Source organism: Vulpes lagopus, chromosome 10 (genome assembly GCF_018345385.1).
Source record: "Vulpes lagopus strain Blue_001 chromosome 10, ASM1834538v1, whole genome shotgun sequence".
NCBI lineage: Eukaryota > Metazoa > Chordata > Mammalia > Carnivora > Canidae > Vulpes > Vulpes lagopus.
In genome coordinates this window covers 73,079,289-73,100,749 of record NC_054833.1, presented here as the reverse complement: position 1 = coordinate 73,100,749, position 21,461 = coordinate 73,079,289, and the positions used below count along the sequence as shown (strand labels likewise).

General features: G+C 35.8%; 1 protein-coding gene across 5 annotated transcripts in view; it reads right to left on the bottom strand.

Moving 5' to 3' along the window:
* LOC121500357 (integrin subunit beta 3 binding protein) overlaps window positions 1-21,461 on the bottom strand; it is a 70,477-nt gene that overhangs the window by 33,419 nt on the left and 15,597 nt on the right. For 4 of the 5 annotated variants that reach the window (XR_005990368.1, XM_041772011.1, XM_041772008.1 and 1 more), the window contains exon 2: window positions 18,687-18,729. Coding sequence is in view for 4 of the 5 variants with exons in the window: in XM_041772011.1 (XP_041627945.1) it covers window positions 18,687-18,729 (43 nt within the window). In the remaining variant the exon portion in view is untranslated. Of the gene's footprint in view, window positions 1-16,775; window positions 16,902-18,686; window positions 18,730-21,461 lie in introns of those variants that run through there. The other variant, XM_041772010.1, reaches the window with a different exon arrangement.

Below are 21,461 nucleotides of genomic sequence, written 5' to 3'. Positions count from 1 at the left end.
TGGGCCAAAGGCAGGCGCCAAACCGCTGTGCCACCCAGGGATCCCTCCTTGCTCTTTCTTTTCAGATTTTAAATGTACTCAATTATCACCTTTGTAAATAAACTCAAATATCACTTTGTAGATATTTCAGCTCTCCACACTTATTAAGGCATCTCAATTTGATATTTGTGAAAATCTAATATTAAAGGTTTACTACCTTCTGAGATGCTATTTCCAAACAGTTTAGAGATGCTGACTCTTCCAGTTTTATCTTGACTTTTGCTGTCTGCTAAATCTGAAGTATAATTATGGAGCCAGGCCAAGAAAACTCTCAGAAGTTTCTTAGTAAAACCCACAAGGAAATCCTAGGAAGGGTGCTTTCTTAAACGTTCATAAAGTTTCTCTGACACAGTGACTTGTCTCAAGAATAACCAAAATAACGTTCAAATGATGGAGTATGGCATTTAAAGCCCTTGAAAATTTGGCCTTTCCTACAGGATATCCCCCTATTCTCTCTGCAGCTTTCTCCTCTGTGTTCCTACACACCTTGTGCATACCTCTTATTGGAAACTACTGTCTCCAATAAAATTAAAAATTATTTTAATAGTTTTTACATTTCTGTCTGCCCCATTAAAATTTGAATTCCTGAAAATAAATATTTCTTCATCTTGTACCCTAAAAGTCAAAAATATGTGATGAATGAATGATGTAAAAGGAATAGTCCAGTAACCTTGGCCAAGCCACTCTACTCTGAATTCATTCATTTGTTCATTAGTTAATTAATCTAATATGAAATGACACCTGTAGTCCCAGTCACTTAGATATGCACACTTCGGCCTCAGCTCATTCTGTGATCCTACGCTAGAATGCCTTTTCTTTCTTTACCAGGATCAAATCTTTCTTTAGTTTAGGTCCCATTTATGATCCACTTCCTCCAAACACCATTTATCACACTATTAATTGCTTGCTGTTCTGAATTCCTTTTAAACTATTTTCTGTAATGCTTACCAATCACCCAGCACTTGCTAACTAATGTGTACAAAGAAAGAGAACAAATTGTTCTGGCCTCGTAAACAGCAGAGAAGAGATCTAACAGTAGTATGAGAGCTACAAAAATTGAGAGGAAAGGGAAAATCAAACTGGGCTGTAATAATCTTATAGAAGGATTCTTGTGAGGAGGAAGGGTGAGGCTTAGATAAGCAGAAATAAAAGGTGTGAAAACCTGAAATCTAGAAGTGCTACATACAACACAGGCTGGATTTGGGGGATTAAAAAAAGGGTCTGATGGCTTATGATGTTGCCAACGTTGTAGAATTAAACTTTAGTTTGGTAGCTGACTTGAAATTGTTATATAATTCTCCAATGGTTCTTGTCAATGGTTCTTTATTTCTAAGACACCCTGGCAGAAATAGTGGCTGTGTCACCTTTTACAATAATCTTGATATTAGTTCTAGAATCTATAGCATCAAATTTTTTTTTTTTACAGTTAAGGTTTTAAATGATAAATACTTTTTTATATTGGGGAAACAGAAGGCTTTCAATTTTTTTATTTTATGTATCCATAGTAGCCACAAATATAACCAATATCTTTTTTAAAAATCAAACTGTAATATCAAGTTCTAACTCTAAAGCAATCTTTTTGTAGGGTGAAAAGGTTTTAAGTCTCTTTATCAGGTGGTTATTATTACCTCTCCACATCTTGAGTTCTCACCTGTTTATATGTATTCAGTCATAAACTATGACATTTATCCAATCCTACCCTACCTTTCCAAGAATTTATTGCCCAGAACTATTTCACTGTGTATGTACAAGAAATGAAAGTCACTACACTAATGTACATTTATGTCAATCTGTTTTCCTATTTTACCAAAAAATTATTTTTTCAATTGCCAGATATCTAAACATTACAACTATAGATCATACATTTTTCTTTGAAAGCCATTTTCTAGCTTTCATAAGTCTGCGTGTACACACATGTATGTGTATTTTTCCCCCTTCACCTTAAAATACTGAGCCTTCATGGGGGGGCGGGGAGAGAAAAAATACTGAGGCTTCTCTTCTGCTTTCTATTTTTGGCCACCTGTGTTGGTTAAAAGGAAAAATATCTGTCTACAATGACTATACAAAGAGGGAAGAATAAAAATCTACCTTCCCCCACTATCCTACTATATGTTCTTTAGTAAATAACACATTTTTATGTATCTGGCTACTGATATACAAAAAGGCATAATCTTACTTCTCTAAGATTTTTCCCCTCAAAGTTTTATCAAGGTCCTCTAACTTTAAAACCCCAAAGATGCTTAAAAATGATCCTAGAACTTATGTAATCCACAGCAGGAACAGTTAAAATTGGGATTTCAGGGAGGAGTGAGCTACTAATTGAGAAGTCCAGCCTTCTTTCCACTCAGCAATGAGTACTAGCTCCCAGATCCTTAGAAAACAAAGAAAAGGTGAGAAGACTAGATTTGGCCAGAGAAGGGAAGGAATTCAGGATGTGAATAAAATTAGGGAAAGGAAAATCAATAAGTCACAATTCCATAGTAATTTATAACTGCCTATAATATTTAGTGACTCTTTAGAGGTATTTAATGTCATTATTAAAAAAGGATTCTATGATCAGCCCAAATATCACTGTACTTTTATAAAGAGTTCAAATCTTGTATATTAGCAAAACTAAAATTTGGGCATTGATTTTTCTGTCTAAAAAAAAGAAATGAATGTTCGCTTCATAATTTCAAATATAGATGACATTTTCCTTTAGTATCTTTCACAAATTGTAGCTTGCTTTGTCACTTTGTTTAAAGCACATTCTACCAAAAAGGTGCCTATTTTTCCTTGATTTTTAGCTATTATAAACAGTCTAGAAAGTACTAAGGGTTTTTTGGGGGTGAAATACGATGGAAAAGGTCTGCTATTATTATTATGAAGTACTATCCTATGTTATCACTGAAATATTTAAAACACAGGTACTACAGATATTTGGACAACCAGAAACAAAAGAAAAATTAAGGCAACTAAAGGGAGATAATTCTTTATAACCTTCACACTGGTTAATTAGGTCACTGGAATGTATTACCTAAGATATTATTATCCATTATTAGTACTATTAAGGAATTTATATTATAACACTCGAAATACTAGCTGTCTCAGGTACTTTTCACAATTTGGACCTAGGGTTCTTAGAACAGTCCTAGAGATCAACTAACTTCTTATCAGCTACTATGATTATCATCCTTCATGGTTCTAATAATGCTGGGGTTTCGCTGCTATTATTTGTAATGATAGTTATGGAAACAAAAGTATTTCGCACTAATCTCAGTGATCTTACAGAGATAGCAGAGAAAAACTATAACCAATATATTAGATCTATGGTGATAGAAATGTTCTATTTCTTGACTGGGTGTTTGATACGCAGGGGTATACATTTATTAAAACTCATTGGATTGTACACTCAAGATCTGTGGATTTTTTTTTGTTGTTGTTGTTGTTTTTAAAGATCTGTGGATTTTGGGATCCCTGGGTGGCGCTGCGGTTTGGCGCCTGCCTTTGGCCCAGGGCGCGATCCTGGAGATCCGGGATTGAATCCCATGTCAGGCTCCCAGTGCATGGAGCCTGCTTCTCCCTCTGCCTGTGTCTCTGCCTCTCTCTCTCTCTGTGTGACTATCATAAATAAATAAAAAATTTAAAAAATAAAATAAAGATCTGTGGATTTTACAATATATAAATTTTACTCTGATAAAAAAAATTTAATGAAAAAAGAGAAAACATTGGCTAAAAAAGTTGAGACACTGGTATTTCTATTTATATTCATTATTGTTCTGCAATTTAAAAATGTTTAAATATTATTTTTTAAAGATTTATTTATTTTTTAGTGAGGGGAAGGGCAGAGGGAGAGAGAATCTTTAAGCAGACTGCGCTGAGAACAGAGCCCAAAGCAAGGCGCAATTCCACAACCCTGAGATCATGACCCGAGCCAAAACCAAGAGTCAGACACAACTGACTATGCCACTCAGGCATCCCTAAAATAATAATTTTAATATTAAAGATAACACTATTCTGTAACTCTCTTGAATGTAACCCTCAACAAGATGCTAATGAAATGTTTTCATGGCTGTTTCCCATCATACTTTCACATATCCTCATATTTTTCAGAATATAAAGTGAATTCCACCCCAAATATATTTTTGTCTGTTTATTAAAATATAGTTTACATACATTAAAATGCACAGATTTTAAATGATCACCTTAAGAGTTCTGACAATCGTATACTCTGATGCAACTATCACCAAAGATATAGAACATTTCAACCATCTCAAGTTTCCTTGTACATCCTTCCACTCAAATTCCACTTCCTAGCCCATAGGTAACCACTTTCTAATTTCTATAATCATAGATACCTCTGTCTATTCTTGAATTTCACATAAATTAAGTATGTAAATTTTGGTTTTGGTTTCTTTTGCTCAACCTATTTTTGAGATAGTCTACATTGTTGCATGTGGCAGTAGTATGTTCCTTTCTATTGTTAAATAGTACTTTTTAAAAATAAATATACCAGGATTTTTCTACCCTCCAACTGAAAGTGATTTTGGTTATTTTCATTTTGGGATTACTATGAATTAAATTGCTAACAACATTCTTGTATATGTCAGGGTGCCTGGGTGACTTAGTCAGTTAAGCTTCAACTGGTGATTTCTGCTCAGGTCATGATATCCAGCCTGGGTCAGGATCCCCAGGCTCTGTGGGGAGTCTACTTGATATTCTCTCCCTTTCCCCTTCTCCCACTCGAAGAATGCAAACTTTCTCTCTCTGGAATAAATAAGTAAGTCTTTAAAAAAAAAAATCATTCTTGTACAGGTCTTTTGTGGATACATCATTTTATTTCTTTGGGAAAGCTAAGAATGGAATTGCTAGGTTATAGGATAGACAGAGATTTATACTCTCTATATAAAATAAAAACTGGAGTTTTCCAAAGTATTTGTGTCACTTTTTTTAAAAGAAGATTTTATTTATTTGAGAGAGAGAGAGAGAACAGAGGTAGAAGCAGACTTGCTGCTGAGCAGGGAGCCTGATATGGGGCTTGATCCTAGGACCCGGGGATCATGACTGAGCCCAAGGCAAATGCTTAACTGAGCCACCCAGGTACTCCCTGTTATCATTTTAAATTCCCATCAGTAAAATGGAGTTCCAGATGCTCCACACCTTATCAACCTTAAGCACTGTTTCAGTCATTCTCATGTGTTTTTTTTTAAAGATTTTATTTATTTATTTATTTATTTATTTATTTATTTATTTATTTATTTATTTGAGAGAGAGAGCATGCACGAACATGAGTGGAGGGGAAGGGGAGAGAGAGAACCACACTCCTCACTGAGTGGGGAGCCTGATATGGGGTTCAGTCCCAGGACCCCGAGACCATGACCTGAGCCAAAGGCAGACATTAAACTGACTGAGCTACCCAGGTGCCTTCTTGTGTGTGTGGTTTGTTTTTTTTTTTAAACTAATCTGTACTCCCAACATAGGGCTTGAACTCATGACCTTGAGATCAAGAGTTGTATGCTCTACCACTTGAGCCAGCCAGGCACCCCTAGTTCTACTGTTTTTTAAAAGCCACTCTGTTTTGTTATTAGGCTCTTCTAATGAGCAGGCATGGTATCCATTTGTGGGTTTCATTTGTATTTCCAATGATAAATGATGTTGAACCTTTTTCATGTGCTGTCCATTTAAATATTTTTTGTGATATATTGGTTTAAGTTTTTGTACGTTTTTATTGCACTTTTAAAAAAATATTTTATTTATTTATTCATGAGAGACACAGGGAGAAAATAGAGAGAGACAGGCAGAGGCAAGCTCCCCATGGGGAAACTGATGCAGGACTCGACCCCAGAACTCTGGGATCACGACCTGAGCCAAAGGCAGACACTCAACCACTGAGCCACCCAGGTGCCCTGTACTGTCTTTTTATTGTTTATTTATACATTATAGATACAAGTCTTTTGTCAGATATATGCATGACAAATATATTCTTCTCAATCCTCAGCTTGCCTATTTCATTTTCTTAATGGTGTCTTTTGATGAGTAGAAATTTCTAATTTTGATAAAGTCTAACTAACTTTATCTTCTATAATTAGTACTTCTGTTGTATGAAATTTTGCCTACTCTAAGTCTCAAAGATAATTTCTTTTTTTTTTTCAAAGATTTTATTTATTTATTCATGAGAGAGACAGAGAGAGAGAGAGAGGCAGAGACACAGGCAGAGGGAGAAGCAGACTCCATGCAGGGAGCCTGATGTGGGACTCGATCCTGGGTCTCCAGGATCAGGCCCTGGGCTGAAGGCGGCGCTAAACCACTGAGCCACCAAGGCTGCCCTCAAAGATAATTTCTTATATTTCCTTCTAGAAGCTTGATGCTTTTAACTTTTACTTTATGACTATGACATTTCTTGAATTAATTTTTGTGCATCAAGTGAGATAAAGATAGAGGCTATTTTTTTCCATATGGATATTTAAGACTTTCTTTTTTCCTATTGACTCAGCCCAATATTTAAAAACAATTCAAGGGTGCCTGGGTGGCTCAGTTGGTGAAGCGTCTGACTCTTGATTTCTGCTCAGATTATGATTTCAGGGTTGTGGGATTGAGTCCCACATCGGGCTCTTCGTTCTGTGGGGAGTCTGCTTGGGATTCTCTCTCTCTCCCTCTCCAGCCGCCCCTCCTCCCTTTCTCTCTCAAATAAGCAAATATTTTTAAAAAATTTATCATATATTTAATCAACTGTAAAGATAATATGAACCAAAAAGGGTATTAGAAATTAGATGTTGCCAAAGAGAATGAAGATTCATAAAGCATTTAAGTAATTACACTAAAGGAAAAACAGTTGTGCTATATGGAAGGAAGCCTGGGATCATATAATAGTTTTGCTGTGTCCTAGCTGTGGACATTGTGCTATTGTGGGTACGCCACTTACTCTGAATTTTAGTTTCCTCAACCAAACTAGCATATCATAAGAATATTAATGCCACCTGATATGGAGGGCTTCTAGAGCTTGAAGGAAGGAGGACAAGGCAGTGGAGTTCAACTTTATTTTTTTAAATATTTTATTTATTTGTTTTAAAGATTTTATTTATTTGAGAGAGTGAGACAGCATGAGAAGGGGTAGTATCAGAGGGAGAAGCAGATACCCCCTGAGCAGGGAGCTTGATGACATGGGGCTCGATCCCAGGACTCTGGAATCATGACCTAAGCCCAAGGCAGATGCTTAACTAACTGAGCCACCGAGGTGCCCCTGGAGTTCACCTATAAGAAGTCTGCAAGGGCCTGGAATCTGTGTCCAGACCTGGTAGGGTATTCAATATTGGGAATGAGAGGTGGCCAAACGGGAAGAACATGCAGAAGCACACATGCAAATAAGACTGGTACTACAAATCAATGTCTAGACTATCATGCCAAGGAATGCATACTACTCCAGCCCAAGAAATGCCACTTCTATCAGAGCATTGGCCATATGATAGCCTCATATCCACTGAAAGCCCAGCAGGCCCCAACATCACAGAGAAAGCCAGCTTACTTTCAGGAAAAGGATGAGATTCACAGACCTGCCCTACTCATAGAGGCATAGAATTCTGCCATGGTGGGTAAGTGACTATCCTTCTGCAATCAGAAAAGTTCAAGGGTTAGGCATCAATCAGAAACAGTAGAAAAAGCAGGATAGATAGGGTCAGTATAGGGCAGCTGGTATTGCCATAATTTTTAGTTCAGGATCCACAGCATCACCTCCTCTTCTCTCTTGATGAGGGGAAGGAGTGAGGCAAAGGAACTCCAACACTGCTATCCTAACACAGGCTTTCATGGAAAATCTCCCTAGAACTTGTACACTTTATTTGAAACTCCCACAATCTTAAGCTTCTGAAAGTGGCCTAGATAGAGAAGTTGTTTTCCTTTCAAAAAAGGATATATAATAATAATTCCTATGCCAGAGTGAAAAGATTCAGAATGAGACAAAATTGATGGACCTAACCCAGAAGCCATTACATTCTTCAGGAGGGAATCTCTTGGGGGTGGGTTAGACTCTTCTATCAGTTATCTTTTGGGGGAATATAGCATATTGAACTACCTAACTTTTCTATCACAGTGTTCTCTTGAAATTCCTTCATCATGAAAATGTTTCATGGGATGCTTGGTTTTAACTGGTTTGTTCCATGACTCAATCTCCTTCTACCGGAAGGTTGGGAATGAGTATAAATAAGAAGCTGGTGCTGCGTATGAATAGAGGCTGAGCCAAGTGAAGGGCCTAGAGAGGAAGCTAAGTTGGATGAAAGATCGTCTATATATATAATAAAGTATTCTTATTTCAAACCTCTAATCCTAGAGCACAGGACTTGCTTCACATCCATATTCATCCTTCACTGGATTAGGTTTGAGGTATCATTCATGTATGTGTGTGTGTGTGTGTGTGTGTGTGTGTGTGTGTGCGCGTGCGTGTGTGTGTGTGTACTAAAGATCTGAATTGGTATGCAAAGGTTTTAAGAATGATACATTTGTATCCATCTGTGCTGCCCATGAATGAATGAATGTAAAGGCAAGAAGGAAAAACCTTACTCACAATTCTGGACCTTTCCTGGTTGGCTTCTAGAAAGACTCTTTAGTTAGGGCTTTTTTTTGTTGTACTGAAGCCAGTGTCCTGCTGTAGTAGTAACTACGGTATCATATTAGCTAAAGAAGAACAAGGGTTTAGTTTACAAGCTGTAAAATCACTGCAAAACTGTATCGCTATATTGAAATAGAGAAAATACAACAGAATGTGTCAGGTGATGTGTCTGACCCAGGGTTCTTGTCATTTCCAATGTTCCTTTCTAGTTATTTTATTGCCTGATACTTATAAAGTTTACTGAGTTGCTGATTTGGTGATTCATCTGTTTTTCTAAGTGTTCTTTTGAGTTTTCTGATCTTATTGGAATTAAATTAGAAATTAGTAACAAAATAATAGTTGGAAAATACAAATATATGTGGAAATCAAACAATACACTCCTAAATGGAAATTAGAAAACACACTGAGGAGAACAAAAATGAAATATAGAGTATATAAAAACTTATAGGATGCAAAGAAAGCAGTTCTAAGAGAGAAATTTAAACATCTACATCCAAAAAACAAACAAACACCTACATCCAAAAAGAAAGAAGGGTACCTGGGTGCCTCAGTTGGTTAAATGTGTGACTCTTGATTTTGGCCCAGGTCATGATCTTAGGATTGTGAGATGGAGCCCCATGTGGGACACTGGGCTCTAAGCTCAGCAGAGTCTGCTTGTCCTTCTCCCTCTGCTCCCCTCCCACTCCTGGGTCACCCACTCTCTCTCAAAAAAAGAAAGGAAGGGAGGGAGGAAGAGAAGGAAGGAAAGAAGGAAGGAAGGAAGGAAGGAAGGAAGGAAGGAAGGAAGGAAGGAGCTAGGATGCTTGATAGGCTTAGTCAGTAGAGCATGTGACTCTTGATTGTGTGTTCAAGCCCCTCATTGGGTATAGGGATTATTTTAAATAAGAAAGAAAGGAAGAAAGAAAGAAGCTGTCAAATCAATAAACTTAACTTCCACCTTAAGAAACTAGAAAAAGCAAATTAAACCCAAAGGAAACTGAAGAAAACAAATATTAAATATTAATATTAAAAAAGTGACAAGACCATAAGAAGATAGTGAAGATCAACAAATCCAAAAGTGGGTTCTTTGAAAAGAAAATCAACAAACTTTAACTAGACTGACCAAGAAAGAAAGAAGAAAACAAAGAAGATTAGAATTACAAAAGTCAGGAATGAAGGGGAGATATTACAACTAACTTTGGAGAAATAAAAGGAATTATAATGGAGTGCTACAAAAATTTTATGTCAACAAATTAGACAACCTAGATGAAATGGACAAATTTCCAGAAATACACAACCTAGTAAGACTAAATTATAAAGAAACAGAAAATCAGAATACATCAATGGAAAGTAAAGAGACTGGATCAATATTCAAAAAACTTCAAACAAAGAAAAGCCCAGGACCAGAGAGATTCACTGAGGAATTCTACATATATATATATATATATATATTATATATATAAAAGATTTATATATTTTAAAGATTTTATTCATTTATTCATGAGACGCACAAAGAGAGAGAGGCAGAGACATAGGCAGGGGAAAAGCAGGCTCTATGCAGGGAGCCCAATGTGGGACTCCATCCCAGAACCCCGAGATCACACCCTGAGCCAAAGGCAAACGCTCAACAACTGAGCCACCCAGGTGTCCCACTACCAATATTTAAAGAAGAATGGACATCAGTTTTTCTCAAACTCTCCAAAAATAGGGAACACTTTGTAACTCATTCTATAAGGCCATAACTACTCTTGATACCAGAATCAGGCAAATACATCACAAGAAAAGAAAACTACAAACCAATATCTCTTATGAATATAGATGCGAAAATCCTCAACATACTGGCAAGCTGGAATAAGAATTGAATAAAAAGAATTATACATTATGACCAAGTGGGATTTATCCTCTGAAAACAAGATTGGTTAAAACCAATCAATATATGGGGCACCTGGGTGGCTCAGTCAGTTAAGTATCCAACTCTTGACTCAACTCAGGTCTTAATCTTAGGCTCATAAGTTCAAGTCCTGCATTGGGCTCCATGCTGGGCATCAAGTCCTATTTTTTAAAAATAACAATCAATAAAATACATCATATTGGGGATCCCTGGGTTGCTTAGTGGTTTAGCGCCTGCCTTTGGCCCAGGGTGTGATCCTGGAGTCCCGGGATCGGGTCCCACATTAAGCTCCCTGCATGGAGCCTGCTTCTCCCTCTGCCTGTGTCTCTGCCTCTCTCTGTCTCTGTGTCTTTCATGAATAAATAAATAAAAATCTTAAAAAAAAATAAAATAAAAAATAAAATACATCATATTAATGGAATAAAGGGAGAAAAAAACCCATATGATCATCTCAGTAGATGTAGAAAAAGCACTTGCCAAAAATCCAATATTCATGATAAAAACAAACTAGAAATAGAAGGAACAACAAATTAGAAATAGAAGGGGGAATCCCTGGGTGGTGCAGCGGTTTGGCGCCTGCCTTTGGCTCAGGGCATGATCCTGGAGACCCGGGATCGAATCCCACGTCGGGCTCCCAGTGCATGGAGCCTGCTTCTCTCTCTGCCTGTGTCTCTGCCTCTCTCTCTCTCTCTCTCTCTCTGTGACTATCGTAAATAAATAATAAAAAAAAATATTAGAAATAGAAGGAAACTCAATCTGATAAAGGGCATCTAGGAAAAACCCACAGCTTCCACCGTATTTAATGGTAAAAGACTGAATGCTTTCCTGCTGAGATCAGGAAGAAGGCAATGATGTCTGTTCTTGTCACTTCTACTCAACATTGTTCTGGAGGTTCTAGATAGGAAAATAAGCAAGAAAAAGAAATAAAAGGCATTCAGTTAGAAAGAAAGAAGTAAAACTGTCTCTATTTGCAGATGCCATGATCTGATGTATAAAATACCATAAACCTATAAAAAATTTTAGAGCTGATAAATGAGTTCAGCAAAGTTGCACAATACATGATCAATATACAAAAATCAGCTGTATGGGGCGGCCCTGGTAGCTCAGCAGTTTAGCGCCACCTTTGGCCCAGGGTATGATCCTGGAGACGGGGGATGGAGTCCCACATCGGGCTCCCTGCATGGAGCTTGCTTCTTCCTCTGCCTGTGTCTCTGCTTCTCTCTCTCTCTCTCTGTGTGTGTCTCTTGTGAACAAATAAATAAAATCTTAAAATAAATAAATAAATAAATAAATAAATAAATAAATAAATAAATTTCAAAAATCAGTTGTATTTCTTCTTTTTATTTTTTATTTTCTTTCTTTTTCTTTCTTTCTTTTTTTAGAGAGAGAGAGAAAAAGAAGCATGCTTGAACAGGGAGAGGGAGAGAGAGAGTCCCAAGCAGACTCCACATCCAGTGTGGAGCCTGACATGGGGCTCAATCTCATGACCTGGAGATCATGATCTGAGCCAAAATCAAGGGCCAGATACTTAACCAACTGGGCCACTCAGGCACCCCTAAAAATCAATTGTATTTCTATAAACTAGCAATGATCAATATAAAGTAAAATTATAAAAACCATTCACATTAGCAACAAAAAGAACAAAATATTTAGGAATAAATTTAACCAAAAAATCTTAACCAAAAATATTTGTATATTGGAAATTTTAAAAATTGTTGAATAAAATGAAAGAAAATAAAAATAAACAGAAATACATCCTATGTTCACAGTTTGAAAAAATTACTAAAGTTAAGACAACAAATTCCCAAAATTGATCTGTAGCTTGAGTGTAATCCCTATCAAAATTCCAAATGGCTGCTTATCAGAAATGGACAAGGTGATCTTAAAATTACTATGAAATTGCAAGATATACAAAATAGCAGAAGCAATGTTGAAAAGGAACAACAAAAGGGGCTTTACACTTCTTGATTTCAAATTTACAGTAATTATAACTTTTTATTGTGAAAATGTACAGTAATTAAGAAAGTGTAGTCATGGCATAAAGACAGATATAGATGAATGGAGTTATTAACTTAAGAGTCCAGAAATAAATCCATACATTAATAGTTCATTCATTTTCACAAGGGTATCAACACTATTCAAAGGGGGAAAGAATATCTTTTCAACAAATAGTGCTAGGACAACTGAATATCCGTGCCTCTACTCTCACATCATGTATAAAAATTAACTCAATTAGGTTTTTGACTTAAATATAAGAGCTAAAACTTTAAAATTCATAGAAACAAAGTAAAAACTTGAATTACCAGGGATTATGTAATAGTTTCTTAGATATGATACCAAAAGTACATGCAATAAAAGAAGTAAACTGGACTTCATCAAAATTTAAAACTTTTGTGCATCAAAGGGATGTTACCAAGAAAGTTGAAAAGACAACCCAGAGAATCATATACCTGATAAGGTGAGAGTATTCAGAATACACAAAAGTAAAAACACAAAATCTTATTTAAAAATGGGTAAATAATTTGAGTAGATATTTCTTCAAAGAAAATATACAGATGGCTCATTAAGCGTGTGAAAAAGTGCTCAACATCATCAAGGAAATGTAAATTAAAACCACAATGAGATAATATTTCACACATAGTAAGATGGCTAAAATCAAAAAGTCAGATAATAGAAGAAGGATCTGGAGAAGTTGGAACCCTCACTCACTGGTAGTGGGAATGTAAAACAGTGCAGCTGCTATAGAAGAGTTTGACAGTTTAAAAAGTTAAAGATGGAATTATCATGTAACCCAGCAATTCCACTCCTAGGTATCTAATTAAGAAAACTGAAACATGATTCAGCTATAAAAAGGAATGAAGTACTGTTATATACAACAACATGGATGAAACATGAAAATGTTATGAAAGAAGTCAGTCATGAAAGATCACATATTCTATGATTCCATGTATATGAAATGTCCAGAATGAGCAAATCCATGGAGACAGCAAGTAAATCACAGTTGCCAGGGAAAGAGAAGAGGAAGAAATTAGGACCAATTAACTGCTAATAGATATAAGATTTGGGGGGGTAGGGGCAGGGGAATCAGATAGTGGTGATGGTTGTTCAAAATAGTGAGTATAAGATAAACTACTGGTGTATGCTTTAAAATGATGAATGTTACATGAACTATATCTCAATAAAAATGCTGAAATTAAAAGCACTATTAGAAATTACATGAGATAATTGGAAGATATGAACAAAGACTATCCATTTGATGGTTAAGGAATTATCATCAGTTCTGAGAAATATAATACTATTATAGTTTTAAAAAAGTCTTTATCTTGTGATGCCTGGGTGGCTCAGTGGTTGAGTAACTGCCTTTGGCTCAGGTCATGATCCTGGGGTCCTGGCATCAAGTCCTGCACAGGCTCCATGCAGGGAGCCTGCTTCTCCCTCTGCCTCTGTCTCTGCCTCTCTCTGTATGTCTCTCATGAATAAATAAAATCTTTTAAGAAACTAAAAATAAAATAAAAAAATAAAAAGTCTTTATCTTTTAAAAATAATTATTGAAGTATTTATAAATGATATTTCAGGTTTGTTTAAAAATAATCTAGTATGGAGTACTGACATACGTATGGGAGTATAAATGAAATAAGATTAGCCTTGTATTAATAACTTTCAAAGCTGGGTAATGAACAGGAGTGCATTATTTTTGTCTCTGTTTGAAATTCTTCATAATAAAAAGATAAAAAAAAAAACCCACTATCCTGTAACTGTAGTGAAATAAAGGATCTAGGAAATAATCATCAATGAAAAAAAACTGAAGAAAGATTAATGGGGAATTTATTATGGGTGGATCAGGTTAATATCCGAACCCCAAAATCAGATCATTTTGTGCTCTTGAGGGGATGCAGTAGAAACCACACAGACTATTAAGTATTCTTATAAAAAATTTGAACCAGAATCTAATCAAGTCTCTAACGAAATTTGAAGAATAGAGAATTATTTGAAGGACATCACAGCAAACAAATCAACTAAGTCCAGAATGTGAAATATGTTTATAAAACAAATATCTCGGTTTTTACAAAAAATAAACTACTGTAAAAAAATAAAAATAAAAAAATAAACTACTGTACAAAAAAAGAAGGTGGGGGTGCCTGGGTGGCTCAGATGGTTAAGCGTCTGCCTTCAGGTCAGGTCATGACCTCCAGGTCCTGGGATCGAGTCCCACAATGGGCTCTCTACTTAGCAGGGAGTCTCCTTCTACTTCTCCCTCTGCCTCTCCCCTGGCTTGTGCTTTTTCTCTCTCTCTCAAAAGAAAATATAAAAATACTTTTTTAAAAAAAGAGGGTGAAGTTTAACAACATTTAAAAAGACTTAAGATATGTAAGAAACAGGGGATCCCTGGGTGGCGCAGCGGTTTGGCGCCTGCCTTTGGCCCAGGGAGCGATCCTGGAGACCCGGGATCGAATCCCACATCGGGCTCCCGGTTCATGGAGCCTGCTTCTCCCTCCGCCTGTGTCTCTGCCTCTCTCTCTCTCTCTGTGACTATCATAAATAAATAAAAAATTTAAAAAAAAAAAAAAAAAAAAAAAGATATGTAAGAAACATTACAATGTATAAGCCTTGTTTGGGGCCTGATATTTTTTTTTTTAAAGATTTATTTATTTATTTATTTATTTATTTATTTATTTATTTATTTATTCAGAGAGAGCGAAAGAGAGGCAGAGACACAAGCAGGCTCCATGCAGGGAGCCCGACGTGGGACTCGATCCCGGGTCTCCAGGATCACACCCCGGGCTGCAGGCGGCGCTAAACCGCTGCGCCACTGGGGCTGCCCTTGGGGCCTGATTTTATTTATTTATTTTTTTTATTTTTTTAAAATTTTTTATTTATTTATTCATGATAGTCACAGAGAGAGAGAGAGAGAGGCAGAGACATAGGCGGAGGGAGAAGCAGGCTCCATGCACCGGGAGCCCGATGTGGGATTCGATCCCGGGTCTCCAGGATCGCGCCCTGGGCCAAAGGCAGGCGCCAAACCGCTGCGCCACCCAGGGATCCCTGGGGCCTGATTTTAAAAAGCCAGGTATAAAAGGATATTTTGAAACAATCATGGAAATATGAATATGGACTGTGTAGGAGATACTATTAAGGAATTACTACTAATTTTGTAAGGTATGATAATGGCACTGTGGTTATAAAAAGTCATTATCTATTGAAAATAATATACTGAAGAATTTTCTGATGCAATGACATATCTGGGACTTGTAAAACATGCCAGGAAAAAATATACAGATATACACACATGCATACACCTAAGTACGTATACATACATACATATCTGAACCAAAATTAGCAAAATATTATTAATTGTTGAACATGGAAGTTCATTTTATTATTCTATTTTTTTTGAAGATTTATTTATTTATTTATGATAGACAGAGAGAGAGAGAGAGAGAGGCAGAGACACAGAACGAGGGAGAAGCAGGTTCCATGCCGGGAGCCCGACGTGGGACTCGATCCCGGGACTCCAGGATCGCACCCTGGGCCAAAGGCAGGCGCTAAACCGCTGAGCCACCCAGGGATCCCCTATTATTCTATTTTATTTATGTTTGAAAATTTCTGTAATAAAAGGAGAAGGAAGAAAGAAGGGAAGGAGAGGAAGGGAAGGAGAGAGGAAAGTAGATTTTGAACCAGATCAGTAAGACTACAGAATGTGAACTATAAAATTTCCTAATGCCCTAAAATTCAAAGTTCTTTCTAATTTCAGGATTTGGCAGCAGTCTTGTCTCAGAGAAATCAGACAAGTTTAGGTTCCAGGAATAATCAGACTTAGAAGCGTTCTACCAATAGTAATGGAGTAATCTAGCCTGGGAATCTGTGTCTAAGTTAGCAAACCTCCCTGCCCTCCTCCCAACTTGCACCGCTATTCCTTCAAGCAGCAAGCCTACTGAGTTGGCCTTGGTAGGAAGTATGTTCCCTCTCTTCCTATCTGTAGCATCTGTTTCTTCCATTCCTTCCGAGGTGGCCTGAATAAGACCATGGATATGATCAGGTAGGTAAATTCATCTGAACTGCCGTTGGCAGCAGTCTGCAATAAAATTCATCTTCATTTCTGAAAATCCATCTAGAAACAGTTCTTGGAGGACAATAACTTGAGCAGCTCAAATACTGTAGGTGATGATACACTGGAACCTTCTTTACTCCTCACTATCCCCCAACAATTTGGGAGGTTTGGCAAAAAATGGTACTAGTCATATGCTTTCCAGATATTAAAGGAAGGTCATAGGGAATGATTCATACCTCTGTTTTCTCCATTAGGAGACTCATAAGGAAAATGACTTTTGCAGACTTGCCCTAACATCATGGTGCATTAATCTCCATGAAGGTCTGTAGCTGCTTTGGGAACACTGGGATTTGGGAGTTTCGAACATCTCTGAGAGAGGAAAGAGCAGTAGATTAGAATGAATAGGCTCCACTTTAACCAATTGGTATATAAGGGCCATCTCCCTTCTGTGGATATCAGTCTTCTTCCTTCAGTATGATACTGGTAAGGCAAAATGACCATAAAGTTACTACTAGTTCCTCTGCAGTTTTATAGCAATTAGGTACTCTTAGAATTATAGATATATGTCTTGAATGTCTGATTTTTCTTTGCATGGGCTAAGGCAGCCACAACAGGATCATTGACATGTGAGGAGACTTGAGGAGCCAGGCTGCTTCAGGGCTAAGTTATAATTGGAGTGGATGCAAGCATAAATGCAGTTAAAGAGAGAATTTTAGACTTAACACCAGAACGAAAGTTGCCAATTCTAAGTTGTGAATATAGAGCTGCCAACAAACAATGAGGTCAGAGTACAAAAGCAGAAATTATCAGAAATAGGTCAGAAAATAGAAATGTTGAAGAAAGGCCCAGGCTAGATGCTAGGAACCTGCAGTTAACAGAGGTGGCCATACCAAGCTAAATTAAGCTAAATCCCTTTGGTTTAAATGTATAGGATTGAGCCAAACACAACAATGTATTTTTCTAATACAGGATATTAGCTGTGGCACTGGCTACCTTGACACATCCTAATCTGAAGTAAAAATGGATAAAAAGCCTGCCATGATGACAACTGTACTTCACAAAGAGGATGAATTCCTAAATAGCCAGTCTTTGCTATTCAAATACTGTTACCATCTCCCAAAGAACGGTTTGGGGGCAGGAAAGAACAGTATTTCATTTCAAGCTGGACTACTCCTCTACCAAAATACCATTCTGACCAAAGAAACAGATGCAGAATTACAGTCACAGCTGCATTCTGTACAGAACAAGTAGGATAATGGTACTCTAAACTCCTAATTGCACTGCTAACGATTTTCTTAGTGGCACTGCATTATTTTGCCACTTTGTTTAAATTTTTTTTAAAAGCATCTAGGAAGTTTTAAAAATGGTAAATTGTTAAATAACAGTGAGTCTTCCAAAGGGAAATTCCATATAACACCCATTTCTTGAAATGACATCCTCATATGGGATTTTGTAAGAGCGCTGTTTATTGACTAGCTATTTGTTTTAATTTACTTTCTCACCAATTTACTTGCATTTAAGATTACTGAGGCCATAAGTATCTCAATATTAGTATTTGTATCTAGCTCTATAGTTGATATGAAAAGATAATAAACCAACATATGTCATGATATGCCGGCAGTGGCAATGTACTATGACTAGATTTACAAAAAGTAATAGCAACAGTACATTTTTATTTTTATTGTGACAACCATGGTGGAATTTATTACAGTGTTAGTATTTTATTGTTTAATTATGCCAGGATAGCTTGAGGGAGGTAATTACATTTTTGATATAAAAATGCTGTTAATGTTTTTATTTCAATTTAGCAGATTAGAGAACGCGGATTAAAGCACTGCCACTGTTCCATATTGTTTCTTGTGCCTTTATATAGCAGAATATTGTTTTCCACAAATAGTAGTAAATTCATTTCTACTGAATTACTTTATTAAGGTTTCTAAATAATTTGCCTCTTAAATGAAAACCTCAATCTGGCCAAGAACTTCCATACATTAGATTTACAAAAACCATTTTATGTAGAAAATGGTGTAGCAATCACAATTATGTCAGAATGTTTTTTGACAATTTTTCTATTTATTAAGGTAAATCTGTTAAAAAATTAAAAATACACTTGTTATGCAATTACAAACTCACAGGTAAATACTTACATTTGCTTCTAGTAGATGATCCAATTTCAGTGATCTCCTAACACTGCAAACAAAAAATATATATATATAAAAAATCTTAGATTTATATGCTTTAGGCAGCTATATATTTAAGAGCAATATATTTAAACAAAGATTCTGAGTTGCTTTTGCCAACTAAAGCAAGAATATTATATGATGAAAGCAAAGCAATTTTCAGGATGATGAAACTAAATTTAATAGCATATTTCAAAATTGTACTCTTCAAGCATTAAAATCATATTATGAAATAATCTTAGTAAATATTAATTTATTTGTGTTTTAAAATATCACTAATGAAAAATTATGTATAAGGACAGAATAATTTACACTCCCTTAATGGAGATGTTGAAAGTATATTATTTGCGGTAATAATGTACTAGGTATTAAAGTATGAACAAGGTGAAAAAAGTTTTGCACATTATTCTAGCTTTAAACATGATTCAGTGTTACCAGACTATGACTTAACTGAGGAACAGATGCTCTATGTCTTTATAAGTCCCCAATCCATAAGAAACTATTTTTTGTCTCTCTCACTAAACTGATTCAGGAACATGCCAGGCTCTCTCTGTGCAAAATCTGTTCTGCTAAACTGGATGCCCAGCTGTTGGTGACAATGCTTAGAAAGGAAAGCTGAATATTTATAATACTTTATTTCGTACAGCTGTCTTCTAAAGAGCAGTGATCAACATTTTATTGAATGCAGACTAAATGCTCAAAGGAGGAAAAGGTCAATATAAATTAAAACTAGTTTTCCCAGTGACAAATGCAATGTTAAAAGTACTTTTCTTGATCCCTAAGAAATAGAAATTACTCGATCTAAAATATTAGAGAATTTGTGCATAAAGCAAAAAAAAAAAAAAGAAGGAAAGAAAGAAAGAAAGAAAAAAGAGGATTACATTGTAAAGGTTGTATTATAGAAAACAAAAATTTTATACATCTTAGAAACGGACTATTCATAAATACTGACTTTTTTTTCTGACTATTGACTTTCAAACAAGTGACAAGAACAAGAAAAAATAGTAGGAGATGGACAATTTACAATCACTATGGAGTAGTAAATATTAAATACAAAAATTTAATCTATCAAAAAAGGGCTCACTTCTTTTGCTATTATATCTACATTAGCTTATCACATAACATTATTTCTTGAGATTAATTAAATCACTTTGAAAACTTACTTATATCTTTTAGAAGTCCACTTGGAATTAATGTGAATTCTCAATGAAGCAAGAAGAGAATAGAGGTATAAACAAATAACAATGGCAAGTGATTCCCAAAAAAGTATATATATTTAGTTTTGAAATATAAAGTGCTCTATTTAGGTGTATGAGATATTTTGATATTTTATAAAATTTCAGAAGTAGATATCAAAAACTAAGTACACAGGGCAGCCCTGATGGCTTAGCGGTTTAGCGCCGCCTTCAGCCCAGGGCGTGATCCTGGAGACCCAGGATCGAGTCCCACATTGAGCTCCCTGCATGGAGCCTGCTTCTCCCTCTGCCTGTGTCTCTCTCTCTCTCTGTCTCTAATAAATAAATAAAAAATCTTAAAAAAAAAAAAAAACCTAAGTACACAGCACATCATTTTTTATCCTTTGTTTTTAAAAACTAAAATGTAATACTACCTATTAGAAGGAAGCAAACCCTGCTTTGATATTAACCGTTCAAAATATTGCTTTATTATTGATGATTAATTCTTAGAGAAAGTAACTAAATGTTTGGATTTAGATTTCCAGTTTAGGTCCTAGGGTTGATCTAAGAAGCCCAAGGAAATATATAAATGTAAACAAGAAAGCGAGCCAGGTTAGACCATTATTTCCCACTTTAACAGTTTACTGAGAATCTAAAAACGCGATTTATTGTAGATGATATGGTTTTCAGATAATTCAGGCATGTAAACTAAAACCTGGTATTATTTACTAGAATCATGAAAAGATTTAATAGATGTGACTAGGAGAAATATAAGAAATCACTTAATTCATCCAATATGGAAGAGTTAATGTGACGTGCCCACTGTCACACAGCATGAAGGGCAGAAACTCAGATCTCAGGTTCTGTGCATAATAAATCATTGTTGAACTGAGGGGGAAAGGTAAAGAACAAACCTAGCAGAGGATTTTATGAGATCTATTAGAACTAGGCCCGCTGCTAAAATATGTTATTAAATTGAGCACATACTATATGTTTTTATTTTTTTATTCACTCTTATACACAAACAACTGCAATATAAACATGAAATTATATTACATGGAAAAGGATGATGTTAATAGGAACATAGAGGAAGAGACGGTTGAAACATATAAAGGAAGAAGACAAAATTTGATTAGATATATGGGATAAGTATTTTCCTTTAGTATTTACTCACTTGTTACCAGTATTAGTTGGCAATTAAAAATGATATATGTATGGTAGTTCTGTAAAGTTATAAGCAGTTTTAGGGGTTGCTACCTTGGTTTAAAAAAACGGGATGTCCCAAAAGAAATGTCAAATAGACATTTCTCCAAAGAAGATATACTACTGGCCAATAAACATATGAAAAAATGTTCAACATCCCTAATATTAGGAAAATGAAAATCAGAAACACAATGAGATACCATTTCACAACGATTAGGATGTCTACTATCAAAAAAACAGAAAAGGCAGAAAATGTTGGCTAGGATATGGAAAACTGGAATGTTCGTGCACTGCTGGCGAGACTGTAAAATGGTACAGCTGCTGTGAAAAACAGTTTGGCAGTTTCTCAAAAAATTACATGTAG